At 45.1% G+C, this 14,916-nt stretch overlaps 1 protein-coding gene across 2 annotated transcripts in view; it reads right to left on the reverse strand.

The window, feature by feature from the left end:
* Window positions 1-14,916, reverse strand: part of SYVN1 (synoviolin 1) — a 267,012-nt gene that overhangs the window by 79,210 nt on the left and 172,886 nt on the right. For both annotated transcript variants that reach the window (XM_086938027.1, XM_086938028.1), the window contains exon 13: window positions 1,309-1,437. In XM_086938027.1, the coding sequence (XP_086794153.1) occupies window positions 1,309-1,437 (129 nt within the window). The remainder of the gene's footprint in view (window positions 1-1,308; window positions 1,438-14,916) is intronic.

Here is a 14,916-nt window from a genome sequence, read left to right on the forward strand (position 1 = left end):
AAGGAATAAAGGTGTCCCAACGTCCCTCAACATCGTATGAATCGAAGCCGCTAGGTTTCACCGGAATGGTCTCTCAGTCCTCTCCTCCAGTTCTATTGCAACCATTCTCCATAGGATACCACTGGGCACCCAATGCTATTTGCACCTCTGCAGCCGGCTACCCAAGTGTCGCTGCTGGTGTTCTGCTCGTGGTGCCTTGGACCTTTGCCACCACTCACCTTAACTCCTGGAGAAGAGTCCCGTAAGTCGCTGTACTGAATGCTGCATTGACTTTTCCTCCCATAGGATAACATTGCAGCCTCCAGAAACTGCACTGTGTCGACTTTTGAACTTTAAAGAATTCATATTTAAAAGCGTACTTATCTGAACAATTTTTTTCTGCTGCCTAAACATATATATTACTTATATTTTTATAAATTGGTGTAGACCTCCTTCTTGGACCAAGTCTCATTTATTGACCATTGTGTGCATTTTCAGATGTCTAGCACTTTTCTGTGATAAGTCTAAGAGTGCTCGACCACACTACCCCCTAGCAGAGCACCTTGGGATTGCCATAGCAAGCCTCCTGTCCACTCATAAGGGAACCACTGGACTCTTGACACAATGGATCTCATTTTGATATATCGTAAAGAGCCAGCTTCCTACATTGGGCCTGAGCAGAAGTGCTATATGAACAAATGTTTTTGAGCGGAACCTTTCTGAATGAAAACAATTAAATAAAGGCATAATAACTCACTTGTACTCATTTTCATGTCCCAAACACCTGGCAACCAATTTCTAAAAATAATCTCACTTCAGTACAATGCTTTAAGAAAAAATGTTGGGTTTGAATAGGTGCAAGTTGACAGGAATCTACGACATGTAAATGAGGATATAACAGTTAGGCTACCTTTACCAAAGTGATACTCGTTGAAACATATTCCTTTCAGGTATAATTACCTACACAGCACACTTACCCTGAAATAAGCACGATGGAACCCTAACCTGATAACCACAGGACACAGAAACAATGTAATAATATTCCATATCTTTTGATGGAGCCTAGTCCATATGGAGCTCTTCATGGACCAGGTTGGGGTATTCTGGGATCTGGTGGTAAGTCTTTACTAAAGAGAACTAGATAACTAGTGTGCATTTGTTTCAATCACAAAAGGTTCATCTAGTCACTTCCTGTTCAATGAAAGGAGGGATGACACATTGTAGAATGTAACCTGCCTTCAAACCAATAAATCTCAGCACTCAACTGGTACCAGATTTTTATAGTACTGCACACTACCAGAAACATTCTAACCCTTTATTTTCACTTACCAAAAGGAGGTGGCATTGGCATACCCATCCAAGGAGGCGGGAAAGGAAACCCTGGAACTGAGCCGGCAGCTGTTCCATCCATTGTCCAGGTGTTTGCTCCGGCAGCATCCCCAGCTCTCGATGTACTAGCTGCAAGGGTCAATAAGAGTATGAAAAATGTATTGACTGCTGATGAAGGCGCGCGGACTCCTAAATAGCATTTAATAAGACTGAACAAAAACATATGCTTTACTAAAGATGCCATTTTAATATTTGGAAACAGTTTCTATCACGAGAAGAACAAATACAAATCCCTCTGTTCAAGCATAGTATGTCCCCAAAGGGACAGCAAGAATGATGCTTACACTATCTTGAAATTCACTTGTCATAGTAAAAAACATATCTTTCTTCCTTACAACTCTGACAATTTGACTATCTTTATGAATGTACTGTCCCTCGAACATAAGAGAGGAGTCAATTCTCAATGAAATTATACATTTCTAGATGCCATCTACGGACAGCTTTTAGCTGTTGGCCTGTATAAGATCACTTATGTATCACACCAAACACATACAGTGGGCTTACAGAGCTTAGTTTTAGTTGGATTGTCACTTTTTTGCTTGTTTTTTTTTCTATAACTTTTCTTCGTCTTCTTGTATTTGTCCCTCCCCTAGAGAATAGCTACTTTATCATCATTTTGATAGGATGCCTGCTTATATTCAGGTAACTACTTTCTTCTTTTGCTTTCAGCGCTCCAAAAAGTGTATGTATTGTTGTGCTGGTTTCCCCTCAGAACCCCCCTCCTCAGCCCATCCTCTGTGTTGCTCCATGCCTCAAGCTGGTCAGTTGTGGTTCAGTGGGAACTATGACCAGATTTTCCTTATAGCTCATTTGGACATCTTTACTGCGGTTCCTAGTATAACACTCTTCACATCTAGAGGCAAAGAAAAGCAATTTGTCCACCTACTTCTAAGAGTCAAACTCTGAATGCATGGGCTGCTTTAGAAAGAAAAACATCAAGCGTGGCTGTTCAAGGTTCAGAAAAAACTCCTTGTTTTCCTATAGATGTGCTTATCCTGAGAAACTGGCAGCTATAAAGTGCTACTGGGCCTTACTGTCTTTCTGGCCCTTAGTGAGATGGTGCAGTCAGGCACAATATCCTGTTTGGGGCTGCTGTTGATGTTACATACTCTGCGCTTGCTAGTTTCTTTTTTTAGGTCTCGCCTAGGCAGCGCATGCGATGTCTCTCCGCAACATGCAATATCTAGGATATTAGCTTAAAAAAACTCCCATCTTTTTCATTGGTTGCTCTTGCTGTCCTTTAGAAATGCTGGCTTTTCATTGGTCAATGGAATTTTGTATCCTCCTATGAGGAATTCCCCTGTTACATGCGTTCTTACTCGTCAAGGTATTTATACATTGAGAGCACTCTTTTTTGGGTTGGCCCACCTCTGCTCATTAAATGTTCTGTTTGCTTATGCAATGAAACTTCGGTTCGCAGCATTTGCTTGCCGTCCATTAATCTCCCTGTGCCTCCCCCTCCCACAACACTGCTAACAGGCCCCCACCACCCTCCGAGGTCACTGCTCATTTTTCTTGATGTTTTGTTTGGTTAATTTATGCATGATTTGCAGTGCAGTGCCCTAATTATTCTACCTTTGCTGTCTACCCTCACACCCTGGCTCAACCCTGCTTACCCACCCCCACCTTCAAGATTGATGCATTAATTTCTTAACGTTGTTTATAATAAGCAGCTTTCATTTATAAAACACAGCTATCCAGGCACTGAGGCGAAATTAAAGGTTAAGCCCATAATCACAGGATGTTGAGCAGACACCTGACTTACACGGATCCCCAGTCCGCAGCTCTTACTGCTGCGCCAAGTCCATGTGGCAGCATGCACTACCTTATGTGGCCAAAAGAGGTCCCAAGGGAGATGTATTGACAGCTTGTAGAACTGCACCCTTTCACTGCTTCATGCACAGTAGAACAGCAAATGTTGCTGTACCCACAATGAATGTGCTGCATAGCTAAATACTTATAAGGTCCCAAAGGCGAGACCGATAGCATTACAAATGCCTGTTATAAGTTTTGTTACCAGCAGTGCTCTGTTAGATAAGGCCAAGCAGCTTGTCCTGCCTTCGTAATGCTACTGTCTCTGGGTATGCTATTGCTTTCTTCGAATGGTGATGCGGTATTAATGCATGCATTCCAACCTTACATTTACCCGGTTGCAGAGAGCTGTGCTCCTATTCATCATGAGAACAAAAACAAAAAATGTATTCTTAGAAATAACAAGCTTCAGATGACATTATCAAATACTATTATTTGTTTATTTTGTGTAATACATTTTAATTGCGGATATCCATATGTTCGGATTATTTATGTTTCAAATAAGTAGAGCTTTAAAGTGGATGTGCACTGTAAAGTTGTTATAATGTAGGTTTCACTTTTGGACATGGTATGTATATTTCTATTTTTTTCCTTTTTTTTTTTTACATTTGTTTGCACACCGTGACAAAACTTTTGAGGGTCAATTTCATTGTCATGGATCATGTGGGTGCAGGCGTTTTTTTGTCTTAAAAGTTCCAGTGTTAGGATTTTACAGTTTGTTATTATCTGGTTGCATTACTGTGATATTGAGGCTTCACAATAATTTGTATTCAAGCGGTTTCAGGCTTTAAATGTGGCCTCTTTTTTTCCTCGTATTTGCTGCTGGGGTTACTGTGTATTGTTTCAACTGATAACTTTTTCGTTTATAGAACTGTTTGTAGGGTGCACAAGGCACTATGCAGCCCACCACTTTTATTTTTAAGTGATCTGTCAAATTTTGGGGGTTTATGTGCTGCTGCTAGTTCTGTGTGCGCTCTGGTGCTTCTTACAATTATGTACTTTTTTTTTCTTTTTGATGCTGTTATATTGCAGACCCAACTAGGCAAGGTGGTACAAGCTAAATCTTCCTAGGCATTATGTCAGTATTTAAAATAATTTTGCTAGGATTGCATCGGCAGGATCTGGTCCACACCGTAGGTAGCAGCGGCACTATCCTGAAACAAACGTGAGTAATACAAAAGGTGAGAACCAGCACCAGATTTGCAATGCGAGTAAAAACATTTTTATCCGGCACCCTTAAACATTGCCTCTTACAACAACCGTACCTTTTACAATTTCACAGGGTCTACATAACGGGAAGTCCCCTGTGTGACTGGATCTATGAATCCTAACACACGAGGAGGTAATGTGAGCTACCATTTACGTTCAATGTCAAGTCAGCCTCGTTTGTGATCCGCTCTACGTTTCATGTGTTCTCTGCTTTTTATCAATCGCTATAATTCACGAAGTATAAAGGTTTAATATCACAAGATGTGCCATTTACGCGATAAGTTGGTCAAAAAATAGTCGACTTTTATTGATGAAACACGCTCAAAAATACAAGAAGTAAAAAATCATAACAAGCTTACAATTATGTGCTCCCACAGCACATTGTAGCCATGCATGGTTAATTCCAGCTAGTCATCAAGCATGCTAATCACGTTATCACATGCATGCCGCCATATGTGCAGCTCAGGTTTCACAATCCTACGCATGAAGGAACGCGAATACATAGGACATGCATGAAAGTTAATGATTGTATGAATACAGATACTCTTCGCGCAGGATCTGTAAGTAAGAAGATCCACAACACTCACAGCGCACTTTAGAGCGTGAACTGATATATACACCCCAGTGGCCTCAACTTTTTGGGCCACATGCACTATTTCTGGTCCTGAAGAAAGCCTCACGATTAGCGTAGAAGGCTGAAACTAATTGACCTACACCTATTTCAGGGATATTGAGGCATATTTACACCTCAAATATATCCCGACTATGTTTTTTACCAATGTCCTAGGACCCCACAATTAAAACTTTTATATGGGTATTTCTCTGAGGAATTTTTATCAATTAATTTCACTTCACATAGCACTTGACTTTCCACAATCAACCTGCTCCGCTGTAATCAGGCTTCGAAGCACAGCTGGATTGCATTCGGCAATCCAGCGGGACCCCGATGATTAAGCATGCCACCTACTAGGTAGGTGGGTGAGGGGTTTCATAAGACATTGACTTGTTGTCTGCGTTCCTCAACTAAGGTACAGGTCAACAACCATGACCTCAACCTGCTAAAGGACTTGTATGCATTGTTTTTTGTATAGAATCAGGGTAAAGAGACAAGTACCAAGTTCACTTCCTCACTCTCTAGTTGTTTTGGATTGCACTCAACCATAAAGAACTTATTTGTAAAACAATGGCTAAAACTATAACATTCTAACAAACTGTATATGGATTTATTATTCACAAGGATTTAAAACAGAAAATCAACTGTTGAAACCATTGCATCCTGTTATATAAAGTTTTTTATGGTGTTGAACAACAACTAGAATTCACACTTCGACAGCGCTGTGGCAACAGTAATCCACTACAATGAGCTTAAGTTAAAACAACAGATGAAGTCTGGTGGCTCAGTGGAAAAATGCATCCACTTCAGGAATCTGTATTCAACCACATGGCTACAGGTGGTTTTACTTCGCTTTCCATTCTTCAAATGATGATAAAACGAGAAGCATTAAGTTGGGCAACAATAAACACCTCCTGCCTGTCAAGACAACACCTTGGAGATGAACACAGCACTCTACAGATGCACATTATATTTTGATTACTGCATAATCTTGTGTACATTTACAATGTTTTTTTAATGGGATGTCGTTTTAAAAGTTTGGTGAATATATTAACAAATATTTGAAGCACGATTCACAATAGACACCAGCTGCAAGTGTGGCACAAACCTCATACCTGATATGGAACCGGTAGTGCACACCATCGCTCCCATCAATAACATAGGCCAAAATGTATGCCAAAGGCTCCATAGCTCATTTGCATTACTGCTCTCCCAGGTTTCCCAGCACCTGCACGTCAGCTTTCATAGGCCCACATGTACAAATCATACTCCACTATATAACTTTGTGCAGCAGCTTTTCAAAGCCATAATAATGATCTTCCTAAATGTAACAAATCCTATTGGCTTTGCCAATGCCGGTCTTGAGTTTGTTCTTCTCAAATATCATAACTTCTTTGCATTCCTTTTTATTGGGTTATCTGTATCCTTCCACAGCTCATCTTACTGTTTTATCTTTGATTTCTTGCTCTCTCTTGTGTGCAGCTTCACCGCTATTTACTGCTAAACAGCCACATTTTTCACAAAAAGCTTTCGCGATCTTTTAAATGCATTTTTTATTTCGGTTTAGTATTAAAATGGGGTCCGCCATCTAGAAACAGATGCCTCATCCCTATGCCTACATCAGGCTGGACAGCATCACGGCATGCATGTCATAATCCTTTTATGATTTGGCAGATGTTGTACAAAGCATTTCATTTTGTCGGTACTGTACAGTATCTGCAAAAAGCATTTAATTTTTCCAATGCTGCACACCAATATCGACCATGCCTGAAAGGGCAAGACCAATTTGCTTTACAAATACTTTTTATTGTTATTGGTAGATACTATTTGTTAGCATCTTGGCTAACAAAAGCTAGTCAAAAGAACAAAACAGTGCACAGACAGTGTAAACCCCAAAAGGAAGAGGGAGCGTCACATGTTCATAATTCTCCCATCACCCAGCTATACAGTCATTATGTAAATCAACTGCCGACATTGAACCTGAAAAGAGAGCCCAGAAGTGATATAGTGAAATTATGGCAGATAATCTGAAAGAATCCTACAAGACCACCATGTCATATGAGATTTCGGTTTTGGTACTTAAGTCAGCATAAAATACTTTGGTGGCCTTATTAAACTCCTCTTAATGCAATGTAATTTAATATGTGCAGCCTTTTTTCTGGAGTCGATTGAGCACCTGCTCAATAGTAACACCAAATGCAGTTCATATTTTAGCTTCATATGGACTTTTTCTTTCTTTCCTTCACAATGTAAAAAGTTTTACTTTCTGGTTCCGAATATGTTTACTCTTTCCAAGTAGAAGAACTAGGCTCTACCCACATTCAATGGATGAAGTCTTTTCTTCACGGAAGAGAAGTTGGGAGAAAAGATCTGGAAATGTGCATGTTACTTTGGAATCAGGATTACAGTTATGGGTTCTGCTTGCAATGCCTCCCTAGCACAGCGAAAAAGATTATGCAGAGGGACAAAGAAAAATGGCAAGCAATCAATTCGCATCACTTAAGCTGCAGATTTGAAAACAAGCCGTCCTCACCATTCAGTAGATTGGTAAAGTTCATCCACCAAACTCAGATGGACAGATTTACTAGGGCCGACGAGTGGCAGTGGAAAACGGCTGAGAGAAGTTACACATTCCTTTCAATCCAAGCAATATTTCTAAACCTTTTCCCTATATCTTTGAATACTTCTACAGTGCATTTGACAGGATTAACCTAAAGGCGAAACTTCGCAAAGCCAGGCAATATACCAAGAAATGTTTTGCATTTGAAGCCTAAAGGTGTAATTTTTCTAAAGACCCTTACCCGGTTTTGCAGTTTACCTTACTATGGGAACAGGTCGCGTTTCTCAATTATCAAAATTTTGACTGGGAATCCTGCTTCAGTAAACTTTAAACCTAAACAAGCGGAGTCCACAAGTTCAAAAACCCTACCTTGGAGTGTGTGGGGGTATTTTGCCCCTTCCGAGATCATTTCCTGTGGCGTTAGCAAAACTCAAATCCACAATATATCTCCCTGCCCAAATCCAAAATTTCGGGACCCTTCTTCCCTAGGTCACAGCTATGTGCACTGCACACACCTGAGTTGTGTCCAGTATAAATAACCAACCCTCCTGAAAAAACGATCTGCAACAGGAATTTTCCCCCATCTGGAGGAGATGCTAGCCTGTCTACCAACCCAAAATCACATTTGCTTCTCAGAGGCGGTAACCCCTTCGAAACCGGGCCATTTGTGTGCACCGCCCAGGCCTTCCTGTCAAAGGGAGGCCACATCCATCTCCTTCCTCCAGATCGTTTGTTCCCCTTCCTGGGAGCACTTACATCTTCAGAGAGCTATCTCAGAGGTGACAGCTGCTGCAGTTAATCAACCACGGCTACAAGAACTTTGGGGCAAGAAAGTGGTTTATTTCTAAAGTCACACTTGCATCAAAAGTAACATTACATCCGAATTCAGAATTAAGTAGGGTTAAATGTAACTATTAATTTGTTACCTTTGAGTAGTGTTGGACCCGGCCCGTTGGGCAGGTTCACCCCTAGACTTTTTGCTTTTTACTAGCCTGTTTATGAAACCTGGTGTTGGTGATTTTAGGCCTCTGTGCACTTTTTCACTGTGGTACAGTGTAAAGTGCTTGAGCTCTCTGTGAATGTGTGGTGAGTGACCTGCCCTCCCATAGGAATGAATGGAGAATATGTATGCCCATGGTAGTTCCTGATGCGTGGTGAGTGCAGGGGCGAGTTTGGTATGAGCGAACTCGTGAGAATGAATGCTGCAAAATGATGTATGCGGCATGACTGTCTAGTCTAGAAGTACTACTTTTGGAAGTTGGCATATTTGTGTACGTTGGTGCTAGCGTGTGATTGGCTGGTGAGCCTGTCCCAGAGTGCCTGGGCCTGCTTGTGGATTGACTGTCTGGTTTGAGGATGACAGGGGCTAGAGAGCCCAGGAGGTTGTCTGAAGTCAGCCCATGGATGAAGGCAGCATCTGCTGCCAGGGAAGTGGGAGGAGATGGCACCTGATAGTGAAGGGCTGTGCCTGCCTAACTACAAAGCTGGCTCCACCTCCCGTTGGGCGACTGACACCTCTGTCCCTGATACTGAAGGGGACTTCCCTCTAAACCAGTCTAGCTGGTTCTCACACTGCCTGCTTCAAAGGACTTCAAAGGCTTTTCTGTGTATAAGAAGGGGCTGTGTCCCCTTCCAAAATGTTCTTGTTTTTAACTTGAATCTGCCAGGGGCATGCTGCTGCTGGGGCTCAGGGGAATCCCTGGGCCCTGCCCATCCCCTGGACCTCTGATGGACTTTCCATGTCTGGGAGCTGCTGTGCTCCACCCTATGTCCTGGACTGCTGAGGTCCTGGACTCCTGAAGGAATTGGTTGCTTTATTTTGGCATCTAGCGCTTTGGAGCGCTTTATTTCCCCCCCAGCGCTTGGGAGCGCTTTATTTTTGGACCATCTGTCTTTGCCTCCTGAAGCTGCTGTATACCGCTGGGATCGTGGGCTGCTTGTGTGCCCCTGGGACAGAGCCTCAGCCGTTTGGCCTGTGTGGCTGGCTGTTCGCTGGCCGGATCGAGAGTGCCGTGTTCGTGGTTGCCACCAGTCCAGGGAGCCTGATGGGGGCCGAGGGCTTTGCTCCAGCAACGAAGGAGCTGCGTCCGGATTGGTCAGCGGAGACGAGCCCCCTCAGCAGTACCGAGGCTGGGCCCGTCAGAGCCGCGCTGCGATTGGTCCGCAGGCCGGCGCGTCATCAGCCATCTAGCCCGCTGATTGGAGGCCGCGGCGCCGCGTTATTGGAAGCTCGCGCCCTGATAGGCGGTTGGGCCGACTCGAGCACTGATTGGCTGGGGCAGCGTGAGCCCCCACGAAGGATCACCAGAGCGGGACAGCGGACAGGGAGGCTATTGCCGGTGGCCGGTCTCCCGCGCTGGAAGGGAGACCGGAGAAGAATCATGGCGGCAGGCGACAGGGCTCCCGTGAGCTGAGGGAGCCCTGCAGCACGAGTGAGGAGAGGAGCGGCAGGCGGAGACTTGCGGCGGGGGCGCGAGGCACATTGTCGGTGCCTGCCCCCACCGCGAGCGAAGGATAGCCCCGCCCGCTGCCGGTGAGTGACCCGGTCCCAGGGAGGGAGACCGGGCGAAGAGGAGCCCCCGCCGAGAACAGCCTGGTGAGTCAAGAGGGCTGGGGGAGCTCCGTGATGTTGCTGCTCCGTGAGGGAGCAGATGGATTCTTGTGGTGCCGGTCGAGGCACCAAGGAAGGGCGGCCCCGAATGGCAGTGGGTCGCCCCACCGTGGTTGTAGAGCCCGTGTTTATGTTGAGCCCTGCAAGGCTCCAACGAGGGGGCAGAAGAGCAAGGAGGGGCGCCGGGACACATTGTCGGTGTCCGCCCCTCCCCAATAGCGCGAGCTCGCGCTTCTTGCAGTGGGAAGCCACGAGGGCTTCAAGGGCGGCCCCGGTTGGCAGTGGGTCGCCCCAACGCTTGGAGAGTCCAGGGAGGCTCCAGGGGAATCGTCCGCAGAGCCTGAGGGCTCCAACGTTTGGCCACAGTGTTTGTTTTAGAGCCTGTGTGGCTCAGGTGGCGCAGAATTGTTCTAGGGGCTACTGAGAGCCCTGCTACAGCTTTCTGATCCCAGTTGCCCAGCACTTTGTGGGCAGCTGCCACGTTTAGGCTTTTTGTACTTTGAGACTGGCGCTGCATGGCAGCGCACCCTGACATTGGACTCAGGGCATCTTTGCCCCACAAGGCCAGTTGGCCTAGGGACTGCCACAGGTAGTGGCTTATGTAGGGTTGGCGCAATGTGATTTCTATGCTTTTTAATAGTTATTGCTAATGTGAGTGTTTGCGCTATTGATTTATTATGCACCTCTGAATGTGTTACTGCATCATGTGTCTTTCTTTCCATGCGCTGCACCTCTGAATGTTTAGTCATCATGTGTCTTCCTGCGCTGAACCCCTGAATGTATTTTTATTGCATCATGTGCTTTATTCTTAACACCTCTGAATGTTTATGGCATCATGTGTTTCTCTTTATTACTCCTCTGAATGTGTTCATGCATCATGGGTAAGGTGTTCTGGTGTATACCCCTAAATGTGTTTATTCTTAGGTGGTTGTCTTTATTACTGCTCTGAATGTAGGTTATTGCATCATGAGTAAGGTATTCTTTCTTAGACCCCTAAATGCTGTGTGATACTTAGGTGGTTCTTCTTTCTTAGTACAGGTGGTCCTAGTAAGGTCCTGGTTCCTGTTACCAGTGGTTACTGGTTGTTATCTTTGATTATTATTTTATATTCTACATTTTTTCTAGAAGTGCTATATCTGAATATGACAGTGGCCCATGTGGCCCTGTCTGGTAAATAATCCCATGTGAATATTGCCCGTGCCAGTTGGCACAATGTATATGTGTGATTTTATCTGATATGTTTTTACAATACAAAAGTTATTTTTATAATAACCTTGTGTGGAGTCTCTTTTGTGGTGTGCCTAGTATGTTGTTGCTGTTGTGCGCTGGAGCAAATGCTTTACACATTGCCTCCGAGTTTAGCCTTACTGCTTGTGTTAGCTACCAAGGGGGTGAGCAGAGGTTATCTTGGCGTGTGACTTCCTTGCCCTGACTAGAATGGTGGTTTCTGCCTGGCTTTGGCGTCAGCCTTAGCCTACCAGAAATAGCCAGTTCTAACAAGTACTAAGATTCGTGGGCCCACGTGGAAGTTAGCATCAAGTACGTGGGCTATTGTTACTTCAGGTTGCCAATGGGACTAATAGCCTTGCTACAGTTTTCAGTCAGGATATGTCAAACATAAAAGGAACATGCCCTTCTTTTTAATATGGAGCACCTTGCCACAGGGGGCTACTAAGGCCTTCCCTATGGGTGACTTATAAAAATTAAAGATACAGGCTTTGAATTGAAAAAAAAGGTTTAGTTTGAAATATTGTGTGGGCATTTTAAAAGCTGCCCGCCTAGGCCTCAGTGGCAGACCTATAGCTATGCTTTAAATTTATCATTATAGTGGTGGCACAATAAGTGCTGCATTCCACTAGTGACATTTAATTTACTAGCCCTGGTTACACTTTGTACCATTTACTAGGGACTTATGGGTAAATTAAATATGCCGATCGAGGATTAGCCAATTTGTACATACACTTTAAGGGTCAGATCACATGTACTGGTGCATGTTCAGCAGGATCCTTTGCACTTTAGAGTCGAAAAACCAGCAAGATCTAGCAAACAAGTATTTGCAATGCAATAGGTCTTGCATTTGCAGAAGTTTGAACTACCGACATTGTAAATAATGCCTTTTATTTAGGGGTTTTCAAAAGCTGCAAGGGGTGCGTAAACACCGCCTCAAAGTTTTGTAAACGCATAAATAAAAGGTATTGCCATTTACAATGCCAATAGCTCAAACTCTCACAAAGGCGAGACCTTTGTGAGACCCAAACTTTAGCTTTGAACATCGTAAGCTAAAGCGCAGGTGCTGCGATAGCTTCAAAAGTAAAGAAATAGAAAAAACAATTTTTTTCTGTTTCTTTACATTTGAAGCGATCGGGGCACCATGCTTTAGCTTAAGATACTGAAAGCTAATGCCCGGGTGCCGCGATTGTAACATAAGTAAATAAATAGAAAAAAATGGCAGCTGCACACTTTTTTTTCTATTTATTTACTTTTAAAGCAATTGCGGCACCCGTGCTTTAGCTTATTTTAATTTTTATTTGCAAAGTTTTATATAGCGTTGGCTAGACCCGGAGGTATCAGAGCGCTTTACATGAGGATCAGCGAGTTACAGGATACATTACAGGATACATAGTTATATCATTTGAATCAGCAAGTTATTGGTTACATAGTTACATCAGTTTGAATCAAAGACACACAGAGGGAGAAGGAGGGGGGAGGGAAGGAGACATGGACGGGGAGATGAGGAAAACAATGTCAGATGACTGGCTGGGTAGGTAGGTGACGGCAAAGGGGCCAGACTCCTCTATAGCTGGATAGGACAACTCCACTGGGGGATCGGCCAAGGATGCTCGGGCTCCGCAGTAGGTACAAACAGTTTTGGTATCTGCCCAGGGGGCGTCGTCATAGTTCCATCGAGCCCACGGAGCACGCATAGAGAGCCCAGAAGAGCGAAGGCTAAGGCTATGGCCAGTTCACAAAGGGCTTCAACAGTAGTAGGGTTTCATTAGAGAACAACTCTTCAGCAGGGGTTGGTGCAGCCAGAAAGCTCTACATAGTCCTGATAAGGGTGGGTAGAAGTCTTACCTCAGGAACACTTGGAGGTGTCCTCAGTGTGAAGGGTAGTCAGGAGGGCACAGCAGAGGGTCAGAGGTCCAGAGATGGGCTGAGGGCTGCATTGAGGCGAGACAACGGTGAGTGAAAGCCCTGCTCTAGCCTCAATTGAAAGTGCTCTCAGCGGGAAGGATCGTCGGCAGGGCACAAGCGGAGATCAGAGATGGGCTAGAGGCAGCGTTGAGGCACAGTGCAATTAGTTAGATCTCAAGATTGTGCGGCCGCAGCGCAGTGGGGGCCCCCAGAACGGCCAGGTGCAAGGAGGTTGAACGCATGACTGGGGAGATCTGGTCACTGGGATTTTGATGAGCACTTCTCAATGGCTGAGGAGATCTGGTCACCGCCATGTTAATTTAACCTTATTAATTTTAATTTAAACGTACTGAGCGCTGATCGATGGCAGCAGCAGAGCATCATATTGGCCCGCTCTGCGAAACTCCGTAGATTGGGCAGCCGGAGTGTAGAGAAACATGCGGTAGCAAAAACTGCGGGGGTCCTCAGACGGCCAGGTGCACGGACGTTAGGCAAGTCTGGGGTCACAGTCATCTTATAGAGCCCTGATAGTCTGCAGTGATTTGGCTCAACTCCTCGTCACTACGCAGAATAGGTGGCAGGCTGCGTTGAGGTGCGAAGCGGGAAGTGGAAGGCCAGATCTCGAGGTCGGGAAACAGCTCAACCCTCGGTCAGGAAACATGTCCATTTAATGCCCCTCAGGGGCAATCTGGAGCATCGCCATTTTGTGGCGGGTATAGCGGAGTACAGCTAGTGGCAGTAGTGTAGTAGTCCTGGGGAAAGAAGCAGGCAGCGGGCTGTGCGTGCGTAGAGGTGCAGACTCCTCCAGAAGCGACCCGGCAGAAACTCCGAGGCAGGGGGGCCGGGAAGGGTCACGAAACGCCCCGGGTGCAGGTCTATTAGCGACCCGCGGTGAGAGCAGGAGGCTCAACAGGCCCATTTAAAGACCCACTCCAAGGGGAGATGAAGCGAGGCACACTTATCAGGTGGAGGCTCAGTCTATCCAGAGAGCAGCGCGGATCGGGGTGCTCATCGCACCAATTCAGCTGGCGAGGTGCTGCACTCTCCGTCTCCTCAAAGAGCAAAAGCCTGGAGGCGATCAGCCATAAAGAGGACGAGAGGGTCGTAGGACTCCCAGTGGCCTTCCCATGAAGCAGACCACAGCCCGAGTGGTCAGTGGCGTGGGGGATGCTGAATGCTCTGCGACTTCGAGGTGCTCGAACCAGGAGGGGAGCAGTGAGGCAGACGCGGCGAAGGCATGACCGGAATAGGGGAGATCGCCCAACAGGTGCTTAAAGATGTTTAAAGCTAAAGAGGTGCTACCACTTTAAAAAACCACAAATTAACATAAAAATTAAAGCATGCAGCTGCATTCAGCCATGTAATAACACAAGAGAAGCGCTGCTGCCATTATTCTTGCCAAGGCGTGCTGAACTGAATAAACAAAAAAATAAAAAATAAGCATTGAGGGAGCACGTGTCCTGCCTGCAACAGCAGGCAGGACAAAGCTATTTAAGAAAATAGTGCTCGGATTACTATGATAGTTGTACTACTGAGTGATACTAACATGTGTGGGTGAGTAAGTGACGGTGTGGGTAAGTGACTGTATGGACGTGTGAGTGCATGCAT

Source organism: Lissotriton vulgaris, chromosome 9 (assembly GCF_964263255.1).
Source record: "Lissotriton vulgaris chromosome 9, aLisVul1.2, whole genome shotgun sequence".
NCBI lineage: Eukaryota > Metazoa > Chordata > Amphibia > Caudata > Salamandridae > Lissotriton > Lissotriton vulgaris.